Genomic DNA, 14,174 nt, shown 5'->3' with positions numbered 1-14,174 from the left:
GTTAAGTACGTGGGTATGAAACGGTGTGTTTGAAGTAGGACTGTACGAAATGAGGGAACAAATTGGCAAAGAGCCGTTTTTCTTCTTTCACAAACGGAGATCTCCATTGTGGCTCCTATCTTTAGAGACACCAACAATAAGGTAACAAGCCCACTCTGAGCCAAAATGGCGCCTATTTCCATTTAAACGAGAAGCCAATTAAATTCACGAAAGTCTGTACCAGCCAATCACAATCCTTCTGGTGGGCGGGGCCAGGCTGAACCGGGAGGAGCTCATTTGGGGTGTTGTGAATTCGTGGAACCAAGAAATCTTGAGTGGGAGTTGTCGGGCCGATTTGTTTTGTGTTTTCTTTGCCAATTCGCTCCGATACCGAAGCGCCAATCGCGGCTATGCCCGGAATAGAGAAGCTGCCATTGGAGGAGACGTTGGAGGACAGTCCGCAGGTAACTGTTGTTTCCCCCGGACCACCGCTAACGGTTCGTTAGCCGCTAGCTAGGCTAAGAGTGTTTGTCACCATCCAGCAGAGTGCTCCAGCTCAATGCTAACAGTCTGTAACCCGAATGGATCAGTTGATCCCCGTTTCCGCTGGGCTGCCCTGTCAATAAAACTACCGGATGCCGGTAAAACGTCTCGGTAATCAGAAATCTAACTGCCACCGTTTCCCTAGCCAATCCCGCATCATTCCCAGTGACGACACCCAACCCACTGGTCACAAACCAGTGACATCCGGCGGCTTCCTGTCACTTTTGCATAAAAATCCGCTTAGTGATACTGTAACCCTTATCTGCTGCAAATGTGAGGCAAAACACCTGCTGTGACGTCACATGTTGGCTGCAGAATGTCGTACCTGACAGCGTTATGCATCGAGTCTGAAAAGATGAAATGTAACGATTATTTGTAGTTAGATGGGATCTGATGTTTGTTTTGTAATGTTGTTTTTTTGCTCAGCTCCTTTTCACAATCCTGAACAGGAAGAGCTCCCAGTTCAACCATCAAACTCCCACTTGAAGAAAACACTGAGATACTTAAAGGGGCAGTAATGTTTGTTTTACAGGCAGAGAGTGCCATGTCATAGCACAGTCAATTATCTGTGTTACCTTCAGTTTTTATAAAAATGCTATACATATAATATGACCTATAAGAAAAATGACATTGATATTTAATCCCTAGAAATTGGGCCTCTGTCTCTTTAAAAATTCCTTGTCTTTCTGAAACAACGCCTCCAGGAAGTCACCACAACATCGCTCTTAATCCTTTAACAACGTTTTTACCAACGTTGCACTGAGAAGCAGCTCGTAAAGTTCAGCAGATGTGCAGTTCCTTCAGGTGTTTGCTAATTTCTGCTGGCTAGTCTGAAGGAGCTGAGTAGTAGTTCTGCTTTGTGAGGCTGGAACCTCTGAAGCTTGGAAACTGCAGCTCCTTGAAGGCGGGGCTAGGTCAACCCAGGTGTTTTGGACAGCTGAATGGTTGCCGTGCCGATTACAGTTTTTCTCAGATATGCGTGAAAGAATCAAGGGAATACTCCAGGTACGTTTTGGATGAGAGAATAACTTTAGAACATGATGCAAAGCTCAGAAAAGTCTGTTTAAGTTCTGGGCAGTCCATCTTCTTATCTATGGGAACCATCATGGCCTCAGACATGGAGGGAGGTCGTGACCTGGAGATGCCAACAGAGCCACCGCCTCTCCATGATGACACAAACTGGATCTGTGACTAGTTGCAGCCCTGGAGGAGTCCAACCTGTGTGGAGAGCAAGCCAGAACTAGCTTGGTGGCAGAGGCGGATTACAAATCTGTGTTTTCTTCACCAGTTTCACCAGAGCTTTAAAAAAAATATTCAAACTGGTTTAGGAAACTTTGCAACGAAAGATGTTTTACTCAAAACATCAACCAGATTTGGAAATATTTCACCAATAGGAGACATTTCTACAAACATTTGTGCATGCTGCACTACAAAAACAGAAAATCTTGCCAAGTAATTTTTGATCTAGTTTATCTTGGTGCACTTGAAATAAGACGAAACTAATTCATATGTCGCTTTTCAACAAGACATGGACGCTTGGTTTAAGTCAATGAGTCTCTAATATTAACCTATTTGACTGATTACATGGGAAATGTCTTGTTAAAAGTGAAATTACCTGTGAAGGAACTAGAACCTTTTAATAAATATTAAAGAATTACTGACTTAAAACAAAATATTTTTTTGTGGAAAAGTTACTTTTATGTTAGTTTTGTCTTATTTTAAGGGAAGGGTTAGGAAGGGAAGGGTTAGGGAAGGGTTATATTAAAACTAGACTGACGTGTGAGTGAAATATCGTGGAGACACACCTTGAGTGCTGTGGGGACGTTTAGCAGATGTGGGTGTGGATTTGCTCAGTCAGCGCTCATTGAGATCCTGTGTGTCACGCTGACTTCCTTCTTGCTCCTGTCGCTTTCTACTTTCTGCCTGTAGACGCGCTCCCTGCTGGGAGTGTTTGAGGAGGACACCGCCGCCATCTCCAACTACTGCACACAGCTCTATCAGGCCATGCAGAGGATTTATGATGCACAGGTACAGGCCTGCAGGAGTGGTGCATCTTTAACTCTGTTGGAGCCTCAACATCACAGGGATCCATGTTTGTGTTGCAGAATGAACTGAGTGCAGCGACGCACCTGACCTCCCGACTGCTGAAGGAGTACGACAAACAGGTAGAAACCAGGAAAATGCAAACGTCTGGTAGGGCTGGGCGATGCGGCTTCAAAATAAACCTCAGATTTTCTCATACCTGAACCGATTTCCTATTTTAATGCATTTCATTTTCTGAAACAAATGATGTTATAAAAGACAGAAAATATTTTCAAAAAGCAGTTTTTATTTCAATCATCCCAACTGGAGTTTCAGGGCCAGGCTACAAAATGTTATATAAATATAGTCATAACTAGAAATTTTTTTATTTCCTGCGAAAATGCAGAGTGAAAATTGCAGAAGCATTTGAAGTCAGAAATGTAAGAAAGAGGCAGCAGAATAAAGCCAGCGTTGTAGAACTCCAGACCGGTTTCAGTCTCGGACATTGAGGACTCTGGATTTACAAGACTGGTCAAAACCACAACTGTGGAAATGTCACTAAACTGCCAGCATATTGTCCAGTTTATTTAACATCCTTGTCTTCCTAGATGGAAAACATACAAATTTGAATGCAAGCAGTGATGTGACTCATTGCTAATTAGATTTTTGTTACCGCTGTCACTCATCACCTACGATCGATTTATCATTTACTTTTTTTAATTGATTGATTTAGTTTCCTCTGCTACGCTACACATTTCAACACCATGCTGCTAGCACTTCACAACAACTCGTAGGCGGATGCAAGAGCGCCGCCCTCCGCAAATAATGATCCAACACTTTTGTAGATGTCATTTTAAAAGAGAAGTAAATTAAAGGGTCAAAAACGAAGACATTTTTAGATTAATCTCATAATCTACGTGTCTCCGTTCTACCTAGCAACAGACCATCAACATATTTTCATTGGTTGTGTCAAAATGTGGTACAGTTAGACCCCCACACAGTAAGGCGGAAATGATCGATCATATTCCTTGCTTTATTTTCAAGTAAATAACCACAAAACCAATATAAAAATACCACTTTTATAAAATTTGAAGTCCGTACTGTCCACCAAAGGTGAAATGAACACTCGGTATGCCGTCTGTGTTATTACGAAGCCTTATAAATGTGTCACGTGCTTGCCCGCTCCACAGCGGGTTTCGTCCCGGTAGGGTTAACCAAACCCAGCATTCTGTGTTTCTGCTGCAGCGTTTTCCTCTAGGGGGCGACGATGAGGTGATGAGCTCCACCCTGCAGCAGTTTGCTAAGGTCATTGATGAGGTGAGTCCCGGTTCTGGGACAGATGGGACCGCGGTTCAGAGCGCGTCCTAACGTCCAGTGTCCCTGTCTCTGTCCAGCTGAGTTCCTGTCACGCTGTCCTGTCCACCCAGCTGGCCGACGCGATGATGTTCCCCATCTCTCAGTTCAAAGAGCGAGACCTGAAGGGTAGGAAACCGTAACCGTCCAATCAGAACCAGTCAGAACCGGCCAATCAGAACTCACTGTCACTTTCTACAAAGGGAGCAACAACTGTGAAGTTGAAATGAATCATGTGGCACAGAAATGTTATCCTTTTTGTTATGAAAAATGCAAAAACTCGAATTAAAATGTATTTATTTGTCAAGGGAAAGTACACATGAATTAACATCATATAATGTAAACGTGCCCAAGTTGGGCAAATTGAGCTAATTTTCATCAGTAGTCCCAACCTAAAATTGAACAAAATTAAAATCACACATCATCTATAATTAATTAATTGCTATAATTACTGCGACAGACTGGCGACCTGTCCAGGTGACCCCGCCTCTCGCCCGGAACGTTAGCTGGAGAGGAACCAGCAACCCTCCAGACCCACTAAGGAACAAGGGTGTAAAGAAAATGGATGGATCATCTATAATTACACAAGAAAATTACAAGAAGCAAAACAAAGCAATTATTTTATCAAAACAAACTAAATACAGAATATTTTGGTGAAACATACCAGCCTGATTTCTGTACAGATATAATCTGTAAATCACTTTAGATGCATTCTAGGTTCTTTTCTTGCTGCGGAGCAGAGGGTGAGGGGGCGGAGCTTGTTGAAGCTCGTTAAAATTTTCAGGCTAAGTCCATTGTTTTGAAAAAGTTGCATACTGCAGCTTTAAGCAAGCTAGTTGGCACAGAAACAAAGATTACAGAAAATGTAATAAAATGCAACACGTGCTGCTGACGTCGATAACATTTCTAATCAGCACAAATGGACGTTTTGAGGATATTTCCTTACCTTCCTGGTGTTTTTGTCTTTCCAGAGATCCTCACGCTGAAAGAAGTCTTCCAGATAGCCAGCGATGGTAAGACAGTGAAGCTGCCACTCATCTGTTTTTCCTTCCATCATATTTTCCAAAGTCAGAGGAGTTTCAGCATTTATCTGTTAATCAAATTTTTGGATTTTGAAGATTTAAAAAAAATCTTCTCCAGTTCAGAGTGATGTCAGCACGCCCAGGGCGGCCATCTTGTTTGACAGACATGTTTTATAGCTTCTGTTTATTAGGGCTTTGAATTCAGGTTAGTTCTGGGACGGAGTATTGGGGCCAGGCTCAGAATTAAGATGTAATATTAGGAGAATAAAGTAGTAATTTTATAAGCACTCCAGCATGGAAAATAACAAAAACTGATTTGCTTTTGTTGGCAGATCATGACACGGCAATTAACAGATACAGCCGCCTGTCGAAGAGGAGGGACAATGACAAGGTAACGACATCTCAACCCAAAGTAACATTTTTACCATCTGATCTCCTAACGACCAACCAGAGTTTTCCCAAAAAGCTGTCTTTACTTTTCTTTTTCCTGGAAGCAAATTGGTTTTGCTGCAGAGAGAAACCCCATGAGAGGGTAAAGTTTTGTTGTTGTCGTCGTAGGTTAGAGCGGAGGTGGTGGAGGACGTCTACACCTCACGCAAGAAGCAGCACCAGACCATGTTGCACTACTTCTGCGCCCTGAACACACTGCAGTACAAGAAGAAGACGGCTCTGCTGGAGCCACTACTGGGCTACATGCAGGCTCAGGTACACACACACACAGAGACACACACGCAGAGAGACACAGACACACAGAGCACAGAGACAGACAGAGACACACACACAGAGACAGACACACACAGAGCACAGAGACACACACACACACACACACACAGAGAGACATAGACACACACACACGGAGACACACACACGCACGCAGAGACACACACACACACAGAGACACAGACACACACACACACACACACGCAGACAGACAGACACACACAGAGAGACACATTTATTCCATCTCATATTGTTTTTGGACCGTTCACCAGTTTTACTGCATTTTGCTTTTTCTAATGTCATGCAGCTTTTATTTTGAAATATTTATCTATCTGCCTTCCTACAAACAACAAATTGGACCAAATATAATTGCAAAACTCATATTTCTGTCTATCCAAGGTGTCACTATGGATGAACACATTTTTGTTAGTTTTTCCATTAGAATTGTCGAATTGTTTTCTCTCCACCGCCCTCCACCAGAGTGTTGGTTGGTCGTGATGCATCGATTTAAATTACTATCAACTAATTTAGTAATCGATTAATCTGTACGTTGAGTATACAGACTCTATTTGCTGGAAGAACAACACAGTTAAAGCAGTAATAAAGCCAAAACTGTGCAAAGAATATTATACATTTTGCATTTAGATGAAAAACCTTCTTTGTTAATATGTTCAAACCCAGAACTGTCATGGTTTTAGCTTCACCTGGTTCAAATTCTGTCGAATCCTCCTATTAATTCTGTAGAATCCTCCTATTAAGCACCTTTTGCATCTAACCCATTAGTTGGTAAATTGAAAAAGTATTCATACTTATTTAAGTATTTATTTAGTTCCTTTGCTGTGTTCTTGCATCTTAGACAGAAAAATGTTTATTTTCTTCTTTAGGAAAGGCATTCATTTGTTTATTTACTTACATTTTTACACATTTTAACATATTATAAAGTAAGATTAAGGAGTTTAAAGAAAAATCTGCAGAAAGTGATAAGTTTTTATTTGATTACTTAAACAAACGCTAGTTGCAGCCGTACACAACAACTGGGTTAAAAACTTTTGATGAAAAATGTTTAATATCCTGTCCCATCTTGTTGATTTTAATGTAATTTGTTGTGTGCAGATCAGCTTCTTTAAGCTGGGCTCTGAAAACCTCACCCAGCAGTGGGAGGACTTCCTGGGAACAATAGGAACCAGCGTCCAGAAGTAAGAGCCTCCAGCTGTCGCCGTAATCAGGAGCTATATTCTTAGCGGTAAACATGTGAACCGTGTCTGCAGCGTGCGCCGGGAGATGGAGGAGGAGGTGGGCCAGATGCAGGAAAACATCCAGCAGATGGAAAGGTCATGTGACCCTCTGTATGCGCCATGTGACCCTGACCCCGCCCACTCGCCCGTTTGTCGCAACCTCACCAGGAAGCAAGGCTACCTTTACATCCGCAAGTAAGACGCAAGCTGCTCCTGCGTGTTTTTGCTCTTCTACTGCTGTTTTATCAGAGTCCGTGTTTTCATTGTTTCTCAGGTAAAATGTAACGTTTCGGGGTTCATGGAGGATTTATGGGCAGTCATAATGTGTTTGTGTTTTCATTTTGGGTAGACACAGATGGGTTTTATTTGAAGGCCAAGGTCAGAAAATATATTTCTGTTTCGTTAAATCCTTAGGAGAAGTTCAACATGTTTGTGTTTTCTTTTGTCCTGTAACAGGTTTAGATGGAAAATGATTTGTGCCACTTTTATCCATTCTGACTGTGATGCAATAATTCTGTTTTTAATCATAATTGACTGATTAATCAATCAATCAACTTTATTTGTATACTGCATTTTGGGCAACACAGCAGTTCAAAGTGCTTTATGTCGTGAAAACGTAAAAAAACATCATAAGCACATCATTTAGTCAACAATTGTGAAAACCAATAATCGACATTTTATTTCGTCAAATGCCATATATATTGATCAATATATTGATCAATGTTTCATTTATAATGTTTCAGAAGCAGCTCTGACCATCTGGATTTTTTGTTGTGGTTTAAAGGAGCTCAGTGTTTCGGCTGTTTTGCAGTTTTCTGGATCACGTTTAGCAGGTTTCAGATTTGTGTTGCATAGAAGCTGAATGCTGCTTCTCCAGGTTTGGTTCTGGTTCTGGTTCTGGATGTGGAGCAGTTCCACCAGATGTTTGCTAATTGCTGCTGCCGCTAGTCTGGAGGGGCTAGTTTTGGCAGATTGTAGCCGTTTTGCTGAGCATTTGGAGTTAAACGCGACTCCTCTGTGTGTCTGGCAGTAAGACGGGCCTCGTGTCGTCGTCATGGGAACGTCAGTACTTCTTCACGCAGGGAGGGAACCTGATGCAGCAGGGCCGCGGCGAGGTGGCGGGCGGCCTGGTCACGGACCTCGATAACTGCTCCGTCATGGCCGTCGACTCGGACGACCGTAGATTCTGCTTTCAGGTCACGTCCTTCGACGGCAAAAAGTGAGATTTCTGCTTCTCTGTCCCTTCCATCGCTCTCCTGAGTTTTTAACTTATCCACGGCTCTTTCTTTCTTATTTGTGCCATCAGAGTCGTGACGCTGCAGGCGGAGAGCAGGAAGGACTGTGAGGAGGTAAAATGATTTCCTGTCATCCATCTCCTTCGTTAGCTGACGTTTCCTGACGCTGAGTCTCTGCTGCTTCCTCCAACAGTGGATCGCAACCATCAACAACATCTCCAGAAGGATCTACCTGAGCGAGAACGCAGAGGTGTGTTTTCTGTTTCACAGGCATTTCATTTTTAATCCGCCCTATTAGAACAGACGCAGAGCAATCCTCCCCCAATCATTCACTTGTCAGCAACTGACCAATCAGTGTTGCAAGTGCAGTACTTGCAGCATTTGTCATCACAAACATGCTGCAGTCAGAGAGATTTAGAGGAAAATAATAGATGATCACGGTTGCTGTTAATTAGGCTAATTAGGCAAATAACTAAACTAAAAAAACTATACTTAGGTATCCCCTTTGTAATGATAAGCAAATATATTAGTATTGCTTCCTAATATATTATCTGGAAGTAATCTGGCTAACGGTTTAAGGGCTCTGTGTTAACAACAGCTAAGTGTCAAACAAACACAACTCTGTTAAATTAAAACAACAATGCTAAGCATCTAATCATTTCCAGATCAATAAGTGAAGGTAGTTATTTTAAGATTTTATGCGTCTAGATTCCAACAGTAGCTCTATGGCAGCATTAAAACTTAACCTGCAGTAACTGCTGTACTTAAACACGTTTCATGCTACTGTTTATTTATTAACATTTTGCTGAAGGCAGATTTCCACAAGTCGGTTTTATTTAAGTCATTACTCACCCATTTTGTAGGTGCAAAATGTGTCCCACAGCATTCACACTCGCATCCAACCAGACTTTCTGTCCCTCTTCACTTTACCTCTTGGGTTTTGTTGATTTCTCCGTTATTTCCCGCCAATAACCTTACAGACATGACGTAGGACTAGTTAATGAATTTTTTTGCCCATCGTCTTTGCCTCAGTGTTGGTTTACAAGTCAAAACTGACTCAAAACATGTCTCTCGTAACGCATTGAGGTCCGTTACGTCTGCTATGATAGCAGTTTGCTGAGGAAAGCTCTACTTCCGCAAGGGAGCGGCGCTGGTGAAGTAGAGCTTCTCTTGGTTGAGTATAATATTTTTAAAGAGGGATTTAACACAGTCGTAGTGATAATTAACGTCTCTCTAAAACTTTGATATGAAATTTAAAAGCAGCTGTGTTTCTGGTAGGAGCTGGCAGCCAGAGTGAACCAAACCGCCCTGGAAGCGGTGACACCGTCGCCGTCGTTCCAGCAGAGACACGAGAGCATGAGACCCAGCAGGTGAGGATGGGAAACGCAGCAGGCTGCCCCCTGCTGGCGAGTCTGATCACTGCGTCTGTTCTCTCCGTTCCAGTAAGGGCCGAACGGGCCGAACGAGCAGCATCAGCTCAGTCGGTTCTGAGCCGTCGCCCGCTCTGTCTGTCCTCTCGTTGGACGCGCTGGTTGCTCCGGACACGCCCATCCAGTTTGACATCATCTCCCCCGTCACAGAGGAGATCTCGGGTCAGAACAAGACGGCAGCGCAGCCCGGCAGGTGTCTGACAGAACCTTTTTATTCCTCACACTCACAGGGTTTTCTTATGAAATAAAGTAGATTTAATGAACGATGTCTGATCTTTATCAGCCTCTAAGTACATGAGAACAAAAACACTCCAGAATTATTTAATCCCCAAAGATGGAGTCTTTGGAAATGTTGCGTTAAAAACCTGATACACCAAATGCAGAGCCAGGTAATTAGAAAGAAGTTACTAATAAATCAGGTGCTTCTAATGCTACATGCTCAAATTTCAACAGATCGGGTAGTAACTAGTTACATTTACTCAATTACATTTACATTACAGTAACATTTTTGAAAAAAAAAAAAAAACTATTTTTAGGAGTATTTTTACTACGCTGTATTTTTTACTTTTGCTCAAGTAAAGTTTTTGGATTTTCTACCAACTGGATGAAAAACAAACATGTTTTAACCAAACATTCACCAGACACACACCTGCAGGTTTTGTTAAAGTTTCATCAGTTTTTTATTGAAAGGAACATTCTCTTTTGCCTGATTGTTATTTTTTGTTAATTGAAATGTCATTTTTTTTTAGTTCATTTGTTTTGTTTTTATCTCCAAAGTGTGAATCAAATCTTACCTTGAGAAGAGAACAAACCCTGCTAAACGTGATCCAAGCAGCAGGTTGACATGACCGCTTGTGTTTCTGCAGAAGGAGTAATCCGTTTGGAGAATCTGGAGATAACGCAGCGGAGGACAGTGAAGGTACTTCCTGTTTACCTGCAGAATTTACATTTATTCTCTTGTTTGAACCTCATTATTTCCAGTCAGGTGTCTAAAGCAGCAGCACCTTAAGATGAAATGTTTCTTTGGTTTTTCTGCCTCTGCTGCCCAGAATTGGACAATTATGGAGCCAGAAATAAAACTAAATAGTTAATAATTAAGTTTATCTTTTGTTTAAATGTTGCTCATTAAAGTTTCTAGAAATAAACATTAAACTTGTATTTTTCTTTCCCAATAAGTTTTAAATTGAGCATTTAATTAATAATTGAAGGCAGGGAAGTCCAAAGTGTGGCTTGTGGGCCATTTGAGGGCCTCTGACACATTTTTTGTGGCCCCAACTGCAGTTCAAGAATGATACAAATTTGTTTATTAAACTTTGTGTTTTTAATCAAACATAATTTTCTTGCAATAGAAAATGTTAAGTATGACAAAAATTTATAACTAAGCTTTTATAAGAAGAACCACATCTAAAAAGCCAAATTAGTTTTTATTTAATGTATTAAAGCATTTTGAAAGAACTAAATCATGTTCTTATAACTGAGAAGAAATCTGTTTAAAAATTATTTGAAAACTAGATGCCTTTATGCCAATACAGCAAAATCCTTTTGACTTTTTGGATCTATGATGACTAAGTTTAACCTTTTCATACAAATAGGACAAAAGAAATCGGATGACTATTTACTTGATTGTTTTTTATTTTTTAATTTTCCTGGACCGCCAACACTTTTGACTTGACGATTTTGTCCCATGTGAGAAAAAGTTTAGTTCAAGTTTTGCTTCTACGTTAAAATGTCAGCACAAATAAAGTCGAGTAGTTGAAGACAAGCAGCCGTTTTCTGGTCCAGATTCGATCCTCCACCAGCTGTTCATCGTTCGGTTCCTCGGGTCGATGGAGGTGAAGACCGCCGAGTCAGCAGACGTCATATCGGAGACCATGAGGCAGATCTTAGCCGCCAGAGCCATCCACAACATCTTCAGGATGACCGAGTCTCACCTGCTGGTCACCTGCGACTGCCTCAAGTAACCACAACACCCTCTGTTTGTTGGGCGAGGAAACGTAGCATGTAGCTCACAAAACAAGGCCACAAATGATGCTAACTTCATGAGAACAAGTAATATGATTTTAGGAACTAGATATTCCTTTGTTTATAAAAGAAACTAATAACAGTCTGTTTTAAATCACAGGAGTTTAGCAGCAAACCGAAAACGTAGCTAAAACTGACACCAAAAAACAGGCAAAGTTTTTCTTGTTAGTCTTAAATACAGGATGCATACATACATTTTTTTTTTTTACATTTTTAACTTAATTACTGCTCTGAGTGTTTCTGCGTCAGCAATTAGCCTTTTTCTACGTGTGTGTTCTCCAGTTAACGATGAATCAGTTAGCTGATGATAATCGATTAATCACGATTTATTGTTTCAGCCCTAAAGAATAATGCTGCTTCCTTCTGAAGTTGTATTTAGAAATATATATTAACATACAGTGAACTACGTGAGATTTATTTTAGTAATTAAATAATCATACTTACCTCAGAGCTTCACCTTTTCCTGTTTTATTACTTTAGTAATTCAGTAGTGTATTGATTAATCAGATAAAAACAATTGGCCATTCTTCATATTTTTTAATTTAATCTTGTTAGCTTTTTGATACAATATTAAGCTTAAGTGGTTCAAATAAACTAATAATTTCTTTTAAAAATAAACAAGTTATAACATTCCTTTAGGGAAGATGAACCACATGAAAACCGTACATGTATTGTGAACAGTTTTGGTGATTAATGATTAATCGATTACTAAATTAGCTGACGATTATTTCAATAATTGCGATTGATCCAGTTATTTGTTCAACCTTAATTCAAATTATATTCCATCTTTTAATGAATTAAGGTTGACAACTTTAATATCAAGGAATAATAAATTAGTGAGAAGTAAAATTCTAGAAAATTAATAAATAAAAACTTTTTTTTTTAAAACCCAGTTGTCTCCATTTTTCCAGCTGTTTTTCTACTCTTACCTAAAGCTGAACCCTTTGTCTTCCAGACTCATTGATCCCCAGACGCAGGTCACTCGACTCAGGGTAAGCTGCTCCCAGTCTTCCTCTTTACTCTTGTCCTAGTTAAAGTTTTCCTGTGTCTGCTCCTCACGCTGTCCTCTGACTCGCTGCAGTTCCCGCTGTCCAGCGTCGTCCAGTGTGCGTCCCACCAGGACAACAAGCGGCTGTTCGGCTTCGTCCTGCAGGCGGCCGGCGGCCGAGGCGACTCTCGGGTCGTCTGCTACGTCTTTGAGTCCAACAACGATGGAGAGAAGGTTCTGGTTCTGTTCTCTGAGTCTTATTTCTCACTGAAAATCAATTATTTACATAATAAATTAAAAGGATCTCAGTTATTTCCATTTGCATGATTTATCGTTTTTCTCTTTTGTCTCTTTCCCAAAAACTGGATGACAAAAGTCTTCAGTCTGGTGCTTTGGTCTCAACTAGCCTCTTGTTTTGAAGGACAGTTTTGTTTATATGTAGTACTTTCAGAATTAAATGTTCAGTAGAATTTAAAGTTTATTGATCTTTGAAAATGTGTTCTTGCATTACTATTATGCCATTATTACTAGGGATGCATCAGTTGGACATTTTTGACTGATCGCCAATTAACAATTTTTAAAAAGTCTGACCTGCCCAATCCGAGTTTGGCCAATGCCAATTTTTTATTTATTTTTTTTTGTCTGAAATGTCGCTAAATATAGCGAGAAAGTGGCTGAGTTGGCAACAGTCGGGTGACTATTGTTAACTATAAATGTGCAGACATGACCTGGTGGGCCAGTCCTCTCTGATGGAGCACTCTGAAATTGGTGCACTCCTAATTACCATATTGCATTAAAATGGACTCAAAGCTTTAGTATTGTTGTTTACCTTGTTAACCTCTGGGACAGTTTATCGTCCAGTAATTCTGACCCAGATTTCTGTTTTTAGATTTGCGACAGCATCGGTCTGGCCAAGCAGATAGCATTCCACTCAGAAATGGTGAGTCTGTATCAGAGCTGATTCTCGTTCAGTGGTTCAGTTCTGGTAAACTTCTGTTTGTTTTTCAGGAAAGTAAAGCGGTGGAGAAGAAGAAGGAGCAGGACAAGGCCAAAGAGAAACAGCAGGAGGAGCTCAACAAGCAAAGGCAGATAGAAAAGGTAAAACTGCACCAGAGGACAATAAACAGTAGTCGGAGTTAAACTACTTCGACATCTTTTTACTCAAGTAAATAATTGCCAGGAAATTACTCAAGTAAGATTAAAAAAGTATTTGATTAAAAAAGAACTCAAGTAGTTGAAAGTATTCAGGGGCCAAAGTTACGTTTGTAACACAAAAATATTTTTAACATTTTTGCTTCACCCAGATTTTTCATTTTTATTTCTTGTATATACACATTGAGTGTTGAATGTATGGACTGGGGGGAAATACAATAATCTGTAGAATAAAGTATTCTGCTCGTGGATTTCAAAATTGATCAAAATAGCACAAACAGAAATGTCATTTTGGACATATTTATTTTTGTGGATGTACAGGTGTTGTCCAAGTCTGCCGTTTGGAGTCTCCAAATATCAGTGGTGGAGAAAGTACTCAAAAAATTTACTTAAGTAAAAGTACAAATACACAGTCAAAAATGTACTTAAGTAAAAGTCAAAGTACCACATTAACATTTTACTTAAGTAAAAGT

General features: G+C 40.4%; 1 protein-coding gene across 1 annotated transcript in view; it reads left to right on the top strand.

The window, feature by feature from the left end:
• Positions 1 to 247: 247 nt before the first annotated feature.
• The window catches only part of appl1 (adaptor protein, phosphotyrosine interaction, PH domain and leucine zipper containing 1), a 17,881-nt gene continuing 3,954 nt past the window's right edge, over positions 248 to 14,174 (top strand). Inside the window, exons 1-21 of the mRNA XM_008408390.1 lie at positions 248 to 443; positions 2,452 to 2,550; positions 2,628 to 2,687; positions 3,790 to 3,861; positions 3,939 to 4,026; positions 4,869 to 4,910; positions 5,252 to 5,310; positions 5,478 to 5,624; positions 6,753 to 6,835; positions 6,908 to 7,069; positions 7,905 to 8,093; positions 8,181 to 8,223; positions 8,303 to 8,359; positions 9,388 to 9,479; positions 9,553 to 9,732; positions 10,406 to 10,458; positions 11,322 to 11,496; positions 12,517 to 12,553; positions 12,643 to 12,783; positions 13,439 to 13,489; positions 13,558 to 13,647. Coding sequence (XP_008406612.1) covers positions 390 to 443; positions 2,452 to 2,550; positions 2,628 to 2,687; positions 3,790 to 3,861; positions 3,939 to 4,026; positions 4,869 to 4,910; positions 5,252 to 5,310; positions 5,478 to 5,624; positions 6,753 to 6,835; positions 6,908 to 7,069; positions 7,905 to 8,093; positions 8,181 to 8,223; positions 8,303 to 8,359; positions 9,388 to 9,479; positions 9,553 to 9,732; positions 10,406 to 10,458; positions 11,322 to 11,496; positions 12,517 to 12,553; positions 12,643 to 12,783; positions 13,439 to 13,489; positions 13,558 to 13,647 — 1,974 coding nt within the window. The 5' untranslated portion in view covers positions 248 to 389. The remainder of the gene's footprint in view (positions 444 to 2,451; positions 2,551 to 2,627; positions 2,688 to 3,789; positions 3,862 to 3,938; positions 4,027 to 4,868; positions 4,911 to 5,251; positions 5,311 to 5,477; positions 5,625 to 6,752; positions 6,836 to 6,907; positions 7,070 to 7,904; positions 8,094 to 8,180; positions 8,224 to 8,302; positions 8,360 to 9,387; positions 9,480 to 9,552; positions 9,733 to 10,405; positions 10,459 to 11,321; positions 11,497 to 12,516; positions 12,554 to 12,642; positions 12,784 to 13,438; positions 13,490 to 13,557; positions 13,648 to 14,174) is intronic.

The sequence above is a fragment of the Poecilia reticulata genome, linkage group LG5 (genome assembly GCF_000633615.1).
Source record: "Poecilia reticulata strain Guanapo linkage group LG5, Guppy_female_1.0+MT, whole genome shotgun sequence".
Classification (NCBI taxonomy): Eukaryota; Metazoa; Chordata; class Actinopteri; order Cyprinodontiformes; family Poeciliidae; genus Poecilia; species Poecilia reticulata.
Note: the sequence above shows the minus strand (reverse complement) of the source record. Positions and strands in the feature narration are given on the sequence as shown.